The sequence below is a fragment of the Oncorhynchus mykiss genome, chromosome 12, assembly GCF_013265735.2.
Source record: "Oncorhynchus mykiss isolate Arlee chromosome 12, USDA_OmykA_1.1, whole genome shotgun sequence".
Taxonomy (NCBI): domain Eukaryota; kingdom Metazoa; phylum Chordata; class Actinopteri; order Salmoniformes; family Salmonidae; genus Oncorhynchus; species Oncorhynchus mykiss.
The window spans coordinates 37,559,654-37,574,389 of NC_048576.1; the positions used below are offsets into that span (position 1 = coordinate 37,559,654).

A 14,736-nucleotide genomic window follows, 5' to 3' on the forward strand; every position below is an offset into this window, starting at 1 on the left:
ACATCTTGTGGTGAAAATGTTGACCAGAGTTGTGCTAAAGCAGATAAGATGGGGCACTGCACAGCAGTACGGGTTACTTTGGAACCATATCCCAATTCTGAGAATCCTGTGCAGAAAATGCATATGCTTGGTTTAATCTACATTTTGACACTCAGCCTCTGAATTTGTGCTGGAAATTCATTGACACCAAATTTCTAAAAAGCTGTACTGTAACAGAAAAGCTCACTGAACATTAGCATTATCAAATTGTTTGTGTTTTAGGTAGAACTTTTAAGATGTGTTTTTTGTTTCTAGCAATGACTATTTAATAGTGGCTGATCTGGAGCTCTATATATTATATGAAAGTGAGGAGAAAGGACATGATTAATACATATTGTAGTCGTATGTGCCTCTTTCTCCAAGTCTCTTGTCCTCATCTGCATTGATCAAATAGAATTGGACGGGTCACGTGTGTATGTAGATTGCCTGCTGGCGTCCACCATATTGCTTTTACCTATCACATGTTTTCAGATTACAACAGGTGGAGATAAGGAGACAATGGATGAAAATTAAGATGTACTTTTGTTATGTGTGTCTATGGATGCCTATATTCATCAAGGTTCACAGTGTTTAGCTAGGCTTGATACCAGAGGATCCTGCTGAAAATGGGATGTGTCTCGATGGGGCTAGCCTGAATGAAAGACTTACATTTAATCAGGTTCACTGGGGACATAAAAAAATTGCTCAGTAATTTGGTCCCACATCCAGAGAAGGCAACTCCACTGAAGGCAACTCTCCGGGTGCTCTGTATTTAGTATGTGGGTCAATTTCTCACTCGGGTCCAAATGATGCTTCAGAATAAGGCATTTTCAGTGGAAGGTCCACATTTCAGTACAGTTTTAAGCATGGCATAGTTGATAAGTAACTTTTATTCTGCACTTGCAATGCAATGGGGAGAATAATACAATTATGTAACGTTAGCTAGCTAGGTTTTCAATTTCACATTTTGTGTTACCGTTTGTCTCCCCAATTTCTTATGGATAATATGTAATAATATATGTAATTACATCACTGGAAATTACCATAGTCACAGATAATTTTCTTTTTTTTAACCTCAATTTGTTTTTCAATATCAGTGGTGTGTGCGGATCATACGATAAGAAAATGGGTGTGTTGCCTTACCATCTCAGCCATATGGGCCATTGCCCATTGGATCATTTACAAACGTCCCACCTTCCACCGCTTTTACATTGGTTTAAGCAATATCCGAAGAGCTCGCGATAAACACGGGAACGGTCTCCAATGGTGATATGTAGCTGCAGCAGATGATATAGCCTGCATCATGGGAGAAATATAAATGTAGTCACGGATTGCAAAATATATATATAGTCTTGCGTTCAAATGTATCATTGAATGAAGCCTGCATTTACTGTATGAATTCGATATTTACAGCTGAGGCAATTTAGTTGCTAGCTAGGTCAAGTAAGCTCGATGCTAATTCGTTTATTAGCCAGTGGATGTTCGGAATCAGGCTAGCTGACGCTAACTAGCAAGCTAGTTCCACCCATCCAAAATAATAGTGGAACTTCGGCGTGTATCTTCAGCGCGGTTATCAATGCCTTTTTGAAGAAAGAAGAAATAGCTAAGCCAATTAGCTATCTAGCAAGCATATGAGAAGGTAAGATAACTATCATAGTTAGCTAGCTCGCTAGCTATGAATTAGAATTTGCCATCAGCCCTCATAACATAATGCACAACTTCATTGGCTCTTTTTTTTAATGTTTACTAGTTAGTTAGCTTTGTTGTTCAACCCCATGTCAAACTACAATTATTTTAATGGTGTGTGTATAGATGGATATAATCAACAAAGTTTTGGAAACCAGTATTAATTAGCCAAGTCACCACCTGCTTAACGTTAGCTAACCAGTCACAGAGCCAAACTCTTTTTCAGCATGAAGTTATTGAACACCAATGTTCGTTTGAAATACCGTTATCATGAACTCATTCATTTATGCGCTGGAAATGACTTGACCTCTATCTGCATTAGTTTGACACAACTGGGGTGTGTTCATTACAGAAGGTCTACCGTTTACGAACCAAACTAAACGGGGAGGGACCTACCTGAATGTTTGCGTTTCGATTTGGCGTAAACGGTTTCTGCAAAAAGTTTTGCAACAGAATCTGCGTAACGATTACACTCCAAACAGTTGGAAAACATCAAATTAATATTTATATTGGACATATTAATTTAGTTCCCGCCCTGTTTGTTGGGTTCGTTTTCGCTGCAAAAGGGAATGTTTTGTAACACTGCGACGTATTCATTACGTTGATTATGTTACAAACCGTTTCTTAAACATAAACAAACATAACGAAACGGGGATAGAGCCAACCATAATTTGTCAAATAGAAATTCGTTTTTGTTGCGAAGTGCAACTGTTTGGACTAATGATTACACCCCTGTTTTCTTTCTCACCATGATAATAGGTATTGGATTGAGATTTCACCCAATTTCCTCCACTTGAAGAAAACTGAACTGGCTGAGATGGATGAACAAAGTGTTGAGGTGTGGTCCATTTTGCACATCAGTATACAGTACCAGTCAAACGTTTGGACACCTACTCATTCAAGGGTTTTTCTTTATTTGTACTATTTTCTACTTTGTAGAATAATAGTGAAGACATCAACACTGAAATGATACATGGAATCATGTAGTAACCAAATAAGTGTAAAATAAATCTAAATATAGTTTAGATTCTTCAAAGTAGCCACCCTTTGCGTTGTTGACAGCTTTGTGCACTCTTGGCATTCTCTCAACCAGCTTCATGAGGGATGCTTTTCCAACAGTCTTGAAGGAGTTGGCTGCTTTCCTTCACACTGCGGTCCAACTCATCCCAAACCATCTCAATTTGGTTGAGGTCGGGTGATTGTGGAGGCCAGCTCATCTGATGCAGCACTCCATCACTCTCCTTCTTGGTCAAATAGTCCTTACACAGCCTGGAGGTGTGTTGGACCATTGTCCTGTTGAAAAGCAAATGATACTCCTACTAAGCGCAAACCAGATGGGATGGCGTATCGCTGCAGAATCCTGTGGTTGCCATGCTGGTTAAGTGTGCCTTGAATTCTAAATAAATCACTGACAGTGTCACCAGCCAAACACCCCACATCATCACACCTCCATGTTACACTGTGGGAACCACACATGTGGAGATCATCTGTTCACCTACTCTGCATCTCACAAAGACACAGCGGGTTGGAACCAAAAATCTCAAATTTGGACTCATCAGACTAATGGACAGATTTCCACAGGTCTGATGTCATTGCTTGTGTTTCTTGGCCCAAGCAAGTCTCTTCTTCGTATTGGTGTCCTTTAGTAGTGATTACTTTGCAGCAATTCTACCATGAAGGCCTAATTCACGCAGTCTCTGAACAGTTGATGTTGAGATGTGTCTGCTACTTGAACTCCGTGAAGCATTTATTTGGGCTGGTAACTCTAATGAACTTGTCCTCTGCAGCAGAAGTAACTCTGGGTCTTCCTTTCCTGAGGCGATCCTCATGAGAGCCAGTTTCATCATAGCGCTTGATGGTTTTTGCGACTGCACTTTGACTGACCTTCATGTCTTAAAGTAATGATGGACTGTCATTTCTCTTTGCTTATTTGAGTTGTTCTTGCCATAAAATGGACTTGGTCTTTTACCAAATAGGACTATTTTAGCTGGTTGAGAGAATGCGAAGAGAGTGCAAAGCTGTCATCAAGGCAAAGGGTGGCTACTTTGAAGAATCTCTAATCTCACATATATTTGGATATGTTTAACTTTTTTTGGTTACTACATGATACCATATGTGTTATTTCATAGTTTTGATGTCTTCACTATTATTCTACAATGTAAAAAATAAAACCCTGGAATGAGTAGGTGTCAACTTTTGACTGGTACTATATGTGAATAAGGTATGTTTTTTTTAATTTTTAATACATTTGCAAACATAACAAAAAAAAAACTGTTTTCACTCTGTCATTATGTATGTCACTGGTTACCTCACTGCAGCTTTAGATAAAGAGCCATCTCTGACTTGCTTGTGTGAACAACTAGACACACTGCTCTAACTAGAAAATCTCCTCAGCTGACAGGCGATGGATGGAAGCACTCCTGAGCTCAGGATGTATTACTAGACTATAGCTTTTCCTCTCAGCCATCGTTGGCCTTATGCCAATTGCATTAGATTGTGATATTGCTCACCCCACCAGACAGTCATTTACATTGGTTTGTGCCTAAACTGTACCAAATAAGAATTGATTCCTGCTTGCATGTCCATGACTAAGCCCCCCCCCCCCCCTCTGTTCATTGTGCTTGTAGTTTTTAGTTTTTATCACTGTTTGATAGATTTATATTTAGAAAGTCAATTTACAAAATATATACCCTATATCACATTTCTAGTTAGGCCTGTATTAATTGAATGTATCGTACACCACATTTCAAGAGCCTACTGTTTCCTGTCAATTAATAATGGTTCCAGTCTTGCTTTGATAATTTAAAAGCCTTCCATCTCTGTACGTAGAGTATTGCGGAGGTGTTTCGTTGTTTCATCTGTATGGAGAAGCTGCGGGACGCTCGGCTCTGCCCCCACTGCTCCAAACTCTGCTGTTTCAGCTGCATAAGGGTGAGTCTCATGACATGTCGCCACGGGCAATGAGGCCAGCTCGTTAGCGTAACTGCACAGCTGGGTTGTGAGGGAGAAATCTACAACAATGCACATTAAAAAGTCTCTGTTCGGACTAACATGCTTAAAACTCACAGCATTGGTGAATTAAGCAGAAGCTTTATGAAACTACTTTTCTTGTTTACCAGAGAAATCCAAAATTCCACTTTACATTTTCAAATGATTAAAGTATAGAAACATTCTCATTAGTGTTTACATTGAACTGTCAGGCTAGAAATATAGTAAATGAATGCAGTCATGGGTGTTAGGAATCTTGTGGATATCTATACAACCTCATCTGCAGTGCTGTAATGTAACCTCTCCTATTGACAGCGCTGGTTGACTGAGCAGAGAGCCCAATGCCCACACTGTCGGTAAGCCCTCCTCCTACTACTGTAGTAGTATTCAAAGTAGGGGTTGCGACCCCAGAAAAATTATAGTGCCAGTATCAATTCATGCTGGTAAAAGAAACACATTTCTAAAGAAGTCTTGCTTGAAAAATTCTTGAAGGTATACTAAACTTGGAGATCTGTATGTAACTTCCTTTGGCTATATTGTTTGATTAGATGTTTTTGGATAGACCTAGGCCACTTGTCAAACTCATTTCCAGGAGGGCAGACTGTTTGCAGGATTTCGCTCCTCCCTGGTACTTGATTAATGAAGTAACGTCACTAATTAGTAAAGATCTCCCCTCACCTGGTTGTCTAGGTCTTAATTGAAAGGAAAAACTAAAAACATGCAGACACTAGGCCCTCCATGGAATGAGTTTGACATCCCTGACCTAGGCTCTAGCCACCATTTAGTGGGCATTATATGTCAAGCCTGATCTTGTGTGTGTCCAGGGCACCACTGCAGCTGCGGGAGCTGGTGAACTGCCGTTGGGTTGAGGAAGTTACCCAGCAGCTGGACACCCTGCAGCTCTGCAACCTCTCCAAACATGAGGAGAACGACAAGGACAAGTGAGCCCCAGCATCCCTCTCCATTGCTCCCCTGTGACTTGCCGCCTCATTCATCATCACTACCACTGCTTTTTTTATCCTTCTGTCTCTCTCTGCCCTTTCTACCCCTTTCTGAAGACCTCTAAAACGACCTGAACCCCGATTAAACAAAATATAGCTTGTACCTGCAGTATGAGGCAAAAGAAAATTGTGTCCTTTCAGCTAGGAAATTTGAAGGCCCAGCACATTCTAATGTGGGCTGAGTTTATACATGGCTGGTTGTTTGGGAGTTGTTTTGCTGACAGTAGCTTGTTTTCCACCCAATTGCCATTAGACTTTCATGCGAATATGGAAAAATCTACTTAAAGAAAATATGCGCATTTCCCACCCTTGTTGGGGATAAAAATCAGTGCATGATGACAGTGCACATGTAAAATGTACTTTTTCACTTACGTTTCCATGATTTCAATAAAAACCTAAAGATCAATGTTTCCATGACATTTTGAACTGTCAGACGGCTGTCAAGCATCGATCATCATGTCACCAGAATAAGACCCTTGATATTTAATGGATAGGAGCGTCAAGCTCATCACCGTGCACTTTCACCACCCTGTGAAGTTCATAACTTATTTCATCTGTAGCCTAATAAACTGCATGGTTTCCTGAGTCGTAGTGGGAGGACCACACACCATATCATCACCTGACTCCCAAGTTTACTTTGATATGATGGTTATCATATCAATATTTGTACATAAAGTAGTTTCCACCTCCATTTCTCACTTTATGTCTGTGTTTATAACATTTTACAGACCCTTCCTGTTTCCATCACAGCTATCATGATTTTTTTTTAAATACGGTTTGCCTTTACTTGCAAAAAAAACTGGATCGAAAGAAACATGGTTAATTATAGAAAATGTATTGAAAAGAGATTCCAGAGGGTCTGGATGTGTCAACCTTATCAGTTGTGTGGTTTGTCTACAGGTGTGAGAACCACCATGAGAAGCTCAGTGTGTTCTGCTGGACCTGTAAGAAGTGCATCTGCCACCAGTGTGCTCTGTGGGGAGGCATGGTAAGTGACCCCCAGAGGAGTATTCTCAATCAAGCCCACATCAGTTTGGTATAAGACAAGTACTCTGTCAGTCCGTCCCTCCATTTTATGATCACCACATCTACCCCTTTCCCAAGCATGGTGGCCACACCTTCAAGCCTCTGGCTGAGATCTATGAGCAGCACGTGACCAAGGTGAACGAGGAGGTGGCCAAGCTCCGCCGACGCCTCATGGAACTTATCAGCCTGGTGCAGGAAGTGGTGAGGGGAACTGTGTCTGTATATTATGACATATCATGGGATCGTTTGATTGTTTTTTGTGGCTTGGTTAGACGCGCACATGAGAAAATAGTATCACTAATGCAGTGTTGATTTTAACCGCTAGATGGCACAACGACACTACAGGTAATTATCCTCTGTAGCTAATTATCCTCTACACACTATCCATCTATGATGACAGATGAAGTTACCGTTGTACCAATCTCTGCCTTCATTTGACATGGTTTTCTGGTTCTCTCAGGAGAGGAATGTGGAAGCAGTGCGAGGGGCCAAGGACGAGCGAGTGCGAGAGATCCGTAATGCAGTGGAGATGATGATCGCCCGTCTGGACAACCAGCTCAAGAACAAACTCCTCACCCTCATGGGTACGCTCATTTGGTGACACCATTCCGGGTTCACTCTAGTCACTGTAATGCCCTTCTATGTCACTGAAATATTATTTTTTTACATGAAATGTCCTCTCACAACAGGTCAGAAGACCTCCCTCACCCAGGAGACTGAGCTACTGGAGTCTCTCCTACAAGAGGTGGAACATCAGGTGTGTGAACTTGTACCATACCACTCACTATACAGCGTACCATTTAACACCAGTAAAGCAAAAGGCAATCATAACAGCATAGGTGGCACTACAAGTGGATTGGACACGGTGTACCTGCTTGAGGGTGTGTGGTCCTGTGGTTTGTGGAGGCAGGTGTTTAAGAGGAGAGTGTGAAGTGTTTCCAGTGGAAGTCTGGCACGCCACACTGCACAGCACTCAGGGTAGCAGGAAGCTGGGGGAGAAAAGGCACTGAGCCACCAATGGTCTAGAAGCTTTCTCTCGTTTCATATCCTCTTTCTCTGCATCTGCACCAAGGTTATTATAGTTTTGTGTTTTTAGATTCATTTTTATTTCTATTAGTTTTGAATTAGGTTTAGTTTGTTAGTTTTCAGACCTGATTTGTTCATTTTTATTTAGTTTAAGTTGTATGAAAATATTTAATTTTAGTGTTGATGGAAGAAAGCTTGCGTGAGAGGCTAGGAGCCTAGGAGTTTTCTTGGGATGTCACTTCTTACCACTGGGTGGGGGGTGATGGGTCAGGTCATAGGTTAGGCTAGCCCTTCTCATGACTCCAATGCTACATTGGAGTCATTCCACGTCCCTTTTGATTAAGCTGAGTTGTTTTGGTCAAGTGTGGAATGCTCCATCTAGAAATGGTTGATACTTGATTGCGAGATGGTTTTGAAACCTTGAACACCCAACTTAAAGTAACACTCCGGTGTTTCCAGATTTCTATGAAATATGATCTATAATTACTTACAATATGAGTGAAATAGTTTTCCTTCCAAAAAATTGTAATTAAGTATGTTAAAAAGTAGACTTACTTTGTTGGAATGGTGTGGGTGTACCCCAATAACAGAATGGTGTGGGTGTATACCGGTCATTAAAAATATTCATGCTAGTCATTAAACAGATTTATGCGAGTAGAGTACTGATTGGCCAGCTCATCCTCCTCACTAGTATGACATAATCTATGAGACAAACATTTTTGAAACGGTCTGTTTTGAAGTGGGTTTTTTTTTCTAGTTTTTTTTCTCCAAATTATGCTTTGGTGACATAGGACTCTAGGACGAGTCAACAACATCATTTGGGTATGCGTTAACAGAATATAAACTTTTAAAGTTCAAAGGACAGTTACTTTAATTATCAAAATGTAACATAAAAAATACATGTATTTTACCACATTAATATTTTGTGTGTAACACCTCTTCGAGCAGACTTCCGAGATTCCATTAGCTCAGGAAGTGAAATGCAAAACACCTCCATGGGTATGATATGAAAGTATAACTTGCACGCTGTGATTATTAGGGGTTAGACAGAGCGTTGTACACGTTGGCCCCACTGTGGTCAATTGTTCATATGGGAACCCTATTGCTGTATGGCAGCAGGTAGCCTAATGTTTATGACCGTTGGGACAGTAACCAAAAGCTAGCTGGTTCGAATCCTCGACCTGACTAGGTGAAAAATGTGTCTGTGTCCTTGAGCAAGACACTTAACCCTAATTTGCTCCTATAATTTTCTCTAAGAGCGTCTTCTAAATTACTTGTTCTCGAGAACTATGCTGAAATAAAAGATCCCACAAATGTTCTATACGCACAAAAGCTTATTTCTCTCACATTTTGTGCACAAGTTTGTTTACATACTTGTTAGTGAGCCTTTCTCCTTTGCCATGGATTTCCATCCACCTGACAAGTGTGGCATATCAAGAAGTTGATTAAACAGCATGAAAATTACACAGGCACACGTTGTCCTGGGGACAATAAAAGGCCACTCTAAAATGTGCAGTTTTGTCATTCAAGACAATGCCACAGCTGTCAAGTTTAAAGGAGGGTGTGCAATTGACATTCTGACTGCAGGAGATGCTACTAGAGATGTTGCCTGATAATTTAATGTTCATTTCTCTACCATAAGCCGCTTACAATGTCATTTTAGAGATTTTGGCAGTACTTCCAACCGGCCTCACAACCACAGACTAAGTGTATGGCGTTATGTGGGCGAGCGGTTAGCTGATGTCAATGTTGTGAACAGAGTGCCCCTTGGTGGTGGTAGGGTTATGGTATGGGCAGGCATACAACGAACACAATTACATTTTATTGATGTCAATTTGAATGCACAGAGATACCGTGACAAGATCCTGAGGTCCATTGTTGTGCCTCTCATCCGCCGCCATCACCATGTTTCGGCATGATAATGCACATGTCGCAAGGCTCTGTACACAATTCCTGGAAGATGAAAATGTCCCAGTTGTTCCCTGACCTGTATACTCACCAGACATGTCACATATTGAGCACGCTTGGGAGGCTCTGGATCGACAGCGTGTTTCAGTTCCCGCCAATATCCAGCAACTTTGCACAGCCATTGAAGAGTGGGACAACATTCCACAGGCCACAATCAACAGCCTGATAAACTCTATGTGAAGGAGATGTGTCGCACTGCATGTGGCAAATGGTGGTCACACCAGATACGGACTAGTTTTCTAATCCACGCCCTACCCTTTTTTTAAGGTATCGGTGACCAACAGATGCGTATCTGTATTCCCAGTCATGTGAAATCCATAGATCAGGGCCTAATGAATTTATTTCAATTGACTGATTTCCCTATTAAATGTTACTCAGTAAAGTTTTTGTAGTTTATTTTTGTTCAGTATAATTTTAGTACATGTAAGAATAATTAAGTTAGATTTTCCTGTTAGATAGTGATACAAAAGCTAGGCATTTTTTAAACCTGGCCATCTCCTGGCCGCATTTACCAGCCAGCTTCAGTAGCATAAAATCCCCCAAAAGCTTGAACTCCATTACATTTTTTAGACTTGAGATTTACTTTTAGTTTTCTGAGAGAACTCATGTGAAACTTCTAGAAACCAGGTTGTTCGCCCTGATTTGAAACTCTTGTGAGAAACTAAGCTTTTATGTTTTAGATGAGTCATTGACTGGCAAGAGCTTGATAATCCTGCCCTTTTCAGTCCAGAGATTCCTATATTTCAAACCTGAGCCTATATTTAAAAAATTCAATGAAGGTCGCAAGCCCCCTGAGAGAATGGGTGTCCTGGCTTCAACTGTCACACATTCAAATTCAGCCATGTGAATCTTTCAGGATGTTTCTCAGGTTCGTAATGCGTTATTCAAACATAGTCAATTGAAGAAAAAGATATAGCTGTTTTCCGCCCTTCACCCAGATGTTTTCTTATACAGTCCACCTTGGGATTTCCATGGCCTGTGGAACTCTACCTTGATATGTCATGCCGCCAGTGAAATGAGATGACTTTAAGCGTTAAGGATGGGGGGTGGGTCAGGTGTTGCTCTGCGGAGCTCTAGAATTGTGTGTGTTGTTCTGTCCTTCAGCTGCGCTCCTGCAGTAAGAGCGAGTTGATCTCCAAGAGCCCAGAGATCCTGCTCATGTTCCAGCAGGTTCACCGCAAGCCCATGCAGTCGTTTGTTACCACCCCAGTCCCCCCAGACTTCACCAGGTAACATACTAAATCCTACTGCACTAAACCCATTCTACCTGCACTCCCTAGGTACTGTACTTAACCACAGATGATGCGACTAGAGAACTTGAGAATACAAAAATGCCCTGCACTCTCTTTTTAGACTTTGTTGTAGCTGTGTTTTCAAATTGTCGTCAGAGAAAGGAGGATCCACTTTTTAAATATGGATGTTCAGTTTAATTTAATAATTTCAGATACACATTTCCATTTTGGATGATTCATAATGCAGCAAGATATTTTTATGCTTTTAATGGATATTTGATGAAATTGAGCTGTAATTACGAAACATCTCCCCCCCACACACACATACAGTGAGCTGGTTCCTGCCTATGACTCAAGCACTTTCGTTCTGGCAAACTTCAGGTAAAAAAAATCCTGATCGCTTTTCCTCATCTAGTCTTGAAAATGCTCTGATATTCAGCTTGTGTATGTTAAGATGAAGCTGAAAAGGATGGCTGACGTTTTACATGCCTGTAACCAATTGTGCAAATGTATTATTTTTTTGTTGCCTTGTTTAACTTATTTTTTTACTTATTTATTTTGTACATAATGTTGCTGCTACTGTCTCTTATGACTGAAAATAAATAACATCTGGACATCAGAACTGGGATTACTCACCACGAACTGGATGAAGCCTTTTCCTTTAACGAGAAAGATACACCACTCTCTCGGGAGCAGGCCCAGATGCCTGTCATTTGTGTGAAGAAAAGACGGAGGAAAATAGGACCCAAATGGGCTGCCTTTTTGAAAATCCGTAGGCGAGCGAGTAAACTCCCACTGCCATCAATTCTACTTGCTAACATGCAGTCATTGGAAAATAAAATTGATGGCTTACGATTATCCTACCAACGGGACATTAAGAACTGTAATATCTTGTGTTTCAACGAGTCGTGGCTGAACGACGACGCAGATAATATAGAGCTGGAGAGATTTTCAATGCACCGGCAGAATAGAGAAGCTACGTCTGGTAAGACGAGGGGTGGGGGGGGTGTGTCTTTTTGCCAATAACAGCTGGTGCGCGATGTCTAATATTAAATAAGTCTCGACGTATTGCTCGCCTGAGGTAGAGTACCTAATGATAAGCTGTAGACCACACTATATACCAAGAAAGTTCTCATCTATATTATTTGTAGCCATCTATTCACCACCACAGACCGACGCTGGCACTAAGAGCACACTCAACTAACTCTATAAGGCCATAATCAAACAAGAAAATGCTCACCCAGAAGCGCTGCTCCTAGTGGCCGGGGACTTTAATGCAGGCAAACTTAAATCAATTTGACCAAATTTTTACCGGCATGTCACATGTGCAACCAGAGGGGGGAGGACTCTAGATCACATTTACTCCACACACAGAGACGTGTACAAAGCCTTCCCTCGCCCTCCATTTGGCAGTAATTCTATCCTCCTGATTCCTCCTTAACAGCAAAAACTAAAGCGGGAAGTACCAGTGACTCACTCAATATGGAAGTGGTCAGATGATGTGGATGCTACGCTACAGGACTGTTTTGCTAGCACAGACTGGAATATGTTCCGGGATTCATCCAATGGCATTGAGGAGTACACCACCTCAGTCATCGGCTTCATCAATAAGTGCATCGCGACGTCGTCCCCACAGTGATCGTGTATCCCAACAAGAAGCCATGGATTACAGGTAACATCAAGCTAAAGGCTAGAGCTGCCACTTTCAAGGAGCGGGACACTAATCTAGATTCCGCTATACCCTCAGACGAACCATCAAACAGGCAAAGCGTCAATACAGGATTAAGATTGAATCCTACTACACCGGCTCTGACGCTTGTTGGATGTGGCAGGGTTTGAAAACTATTATGGACTACAAAGAGAAACCCAGCTGTGAGCTGCCCAGTGACGCGAGTCTAACAGACAAGCTAAATGCCCTTTTATGCTCGCTTTGAGGCAAGCAACACTGAAGCATGCACGAGCACACCAGCTGTTCTGGATGAGTGTGATAACGCTCTCGGTAGCTGATGTGAGCGAGACCCGGGGCCAGAGGGGTTACCAGGACATGTACTCAAAGCATGTGCGGACCAACTGACAACTGTCTTCACTGACATTTTCAACCTCTCCCTGATCCAGTCTGTAATACATACATGTTTCATGCGGACCACCATAGTCCCTGTGCCCAAGGAAGCGAAGTTAACCTGCCTAAATGATTACCACCCCGTAGCACTCACGTCGGTAGCCGTGAAGTGCTTTGAAATGCTGTTAATGGCTCACATCAACTGCATCCTCCCGGATACCCTAGACCCACTCCAATTCGTATACCACCTCAACAGATCCACAGATGACGCAATCTCAATTGCACCACACTGCTCTTTCCCACCTGGACAAAAGGAACGCCTATGTGAGAATGCTGTTCATTGACAAAAGCTCAGCGTTCAACACCATTGTGCCCACAAAGCTCATCACTACGCTAAGGACCCTGGGACTAAACGCCTCCCTCTTCAACTGGATCCTGGACATCCTGGATCCAGTTGAGGATCAACATCTGCCACGTTGATCCTCAACACTGGGGCCCCTTAGGGGTGTGTACTTATACCCTCCTGTACTCCCTCTTCACTGACGACTGCGTGGCCAAACACGACTCCAACACCATCAAGTTTGCTGACGACACAACAGTGGTAGACCTGATCAACGATGAGACAGCCTATAGGGAGGTCAGAGAACTGGCAGTGTGGGGCCAGGACTGCAACCTCTCCCTCAATGTGAGCAAGACAAAGGAGCTGATCGTGGACTACAGGAAAAGTTTTGCTGAACAGGCCCCCATTAACATCAACGGGGCTGTAGTGGAGTGGGTCGAGAGTTTCAAGTTCCGTGGTGTCCACATCACCAATGATCTATTGTGATCCAAACACACCAAGACTGTTGTGAAGAGGGCACGACTGGTTGCATCACCACCTGGTATTGCAACTGCTCGGCATCTGACCGTAAGGCGCTACAGAGGGAAGGTAGTGCGTACAGCCCAGTACATCACTGTTGCCAAGCTTCCTGGAATCCAGGACCTATATAATAGGCGGTGTCAGAGGAAAGCCCATAAAATTGTCAGACTCCAGTCACCCAAGTCAGACTATTTTCTCTGCTTCTGCACTGCAAGCGGTACCGGAGCACCAAGTCTAGGACCAAAAGGCTCCTTAACAGCTTCTACCCCCAAGTCGTAAGACTCCTGAACAATTAATCAAAAGGTCACTGGACTGTTACATTGCCCCCCTCCACTCCTCCCATTTGTTTTGTACACTACTTCTACTCGCTGTTTATTATCTATGCATAGTCACTTCACCCCTACCTACATTTACAAAAATACTCTAACCTGTACCCCCGCACACTGACTCGGTACCTGTACCCCCTCTATATAGCCTCGTTATTGTGTTACTTTTTATAATTTTATACTTTAGTTTATTTGTAAAATATTTTCTTAACTCTTCTTGAACTGCACTGTTGGTTTAGTGCTTGTAAGTAAGCATTTCACGTTAAGGTCTACACTTGTTGTATTCGGCGCATGTGACAAAGTTTGATTTGAATAGAAATCAACAGTCTTTTTAAACAACAAACAAAATATATTTTACCTTTTGTGTCTTGGCAAAGAATACTAAGTCCCCCATTTGGGTTGCCAAGTCCAAGGCTCTGATTAAGTGCTTATGCTCTAGCTGCTAATTAGCATGTGACTGATCATGTATTAGCATCAGTCGGTTGGGGGATTTGCTCCGTTAAAACAACCACGGACATGTCGGCCCATGATGATGAGCAATTTCTCT

The 14,736-nt window shown here is 42.1% G+C and overlaps 1 protein-coding gene across 7 annotated transcripts in view; it reads left to right on the forward strand.

The window, feature by feature from the left end:
- Positions 1–1,234: 1,234 nt before the first annotated feature.
- The window catches only part of LOC110537545 (E3 ubiquitin-protein ligase TRIM37), a 28,181-nt gene continuing 14,679 nt past the window's right edge, over positions 1,235–14,736 (forward strand). For all 7 annotated transcript variants that reach the window (XR_005034964.1, XR_005034965.1, XR_005034962.1 and 4 more), the window contains exons 1-11: positions 1,235–1,657; positions 2,464–2,542; positions 4,534–4,635; positions 5,008–5,048; positions 5,517–5,633; positions 6,594–6,681; positions 6,798–6,920; positions 7,180–7,303; positions 7,409–7,476; positions 10,818–10,942; positions 11,276–11,326. Coding sequence is in view for 1 of the 7 variants with exons in the window: in XM_036937504.1 (XP_036793399.1) it covers positions 1,650–1,657; positions 2,464–2,542; positions 4,534–4,635; positions 5,008–5,048; positions 5,517–5,633; positions 6,594–6,681; positions 6,798–6,920; positions 7,180–7,303; positions 7,409–7,476; positions 10,818–10,942; positions 11,276–11,326 (926 nt within the window). In the remaining 6 variants the exon portion in view is untranslated. The remainder of the gene's footprint in view (positions 1,658–2,463; positions 2,543–4,533; positions 4,636–5,007; positions 5,049–5,516; positions 5,634–6,593; positions 6,682–6,797; positions 6,921–7,179; positions 7,304–7,408; positions 7,477–10,817; positions 10,943–11,275; positions 11,327–14,736) is intronic.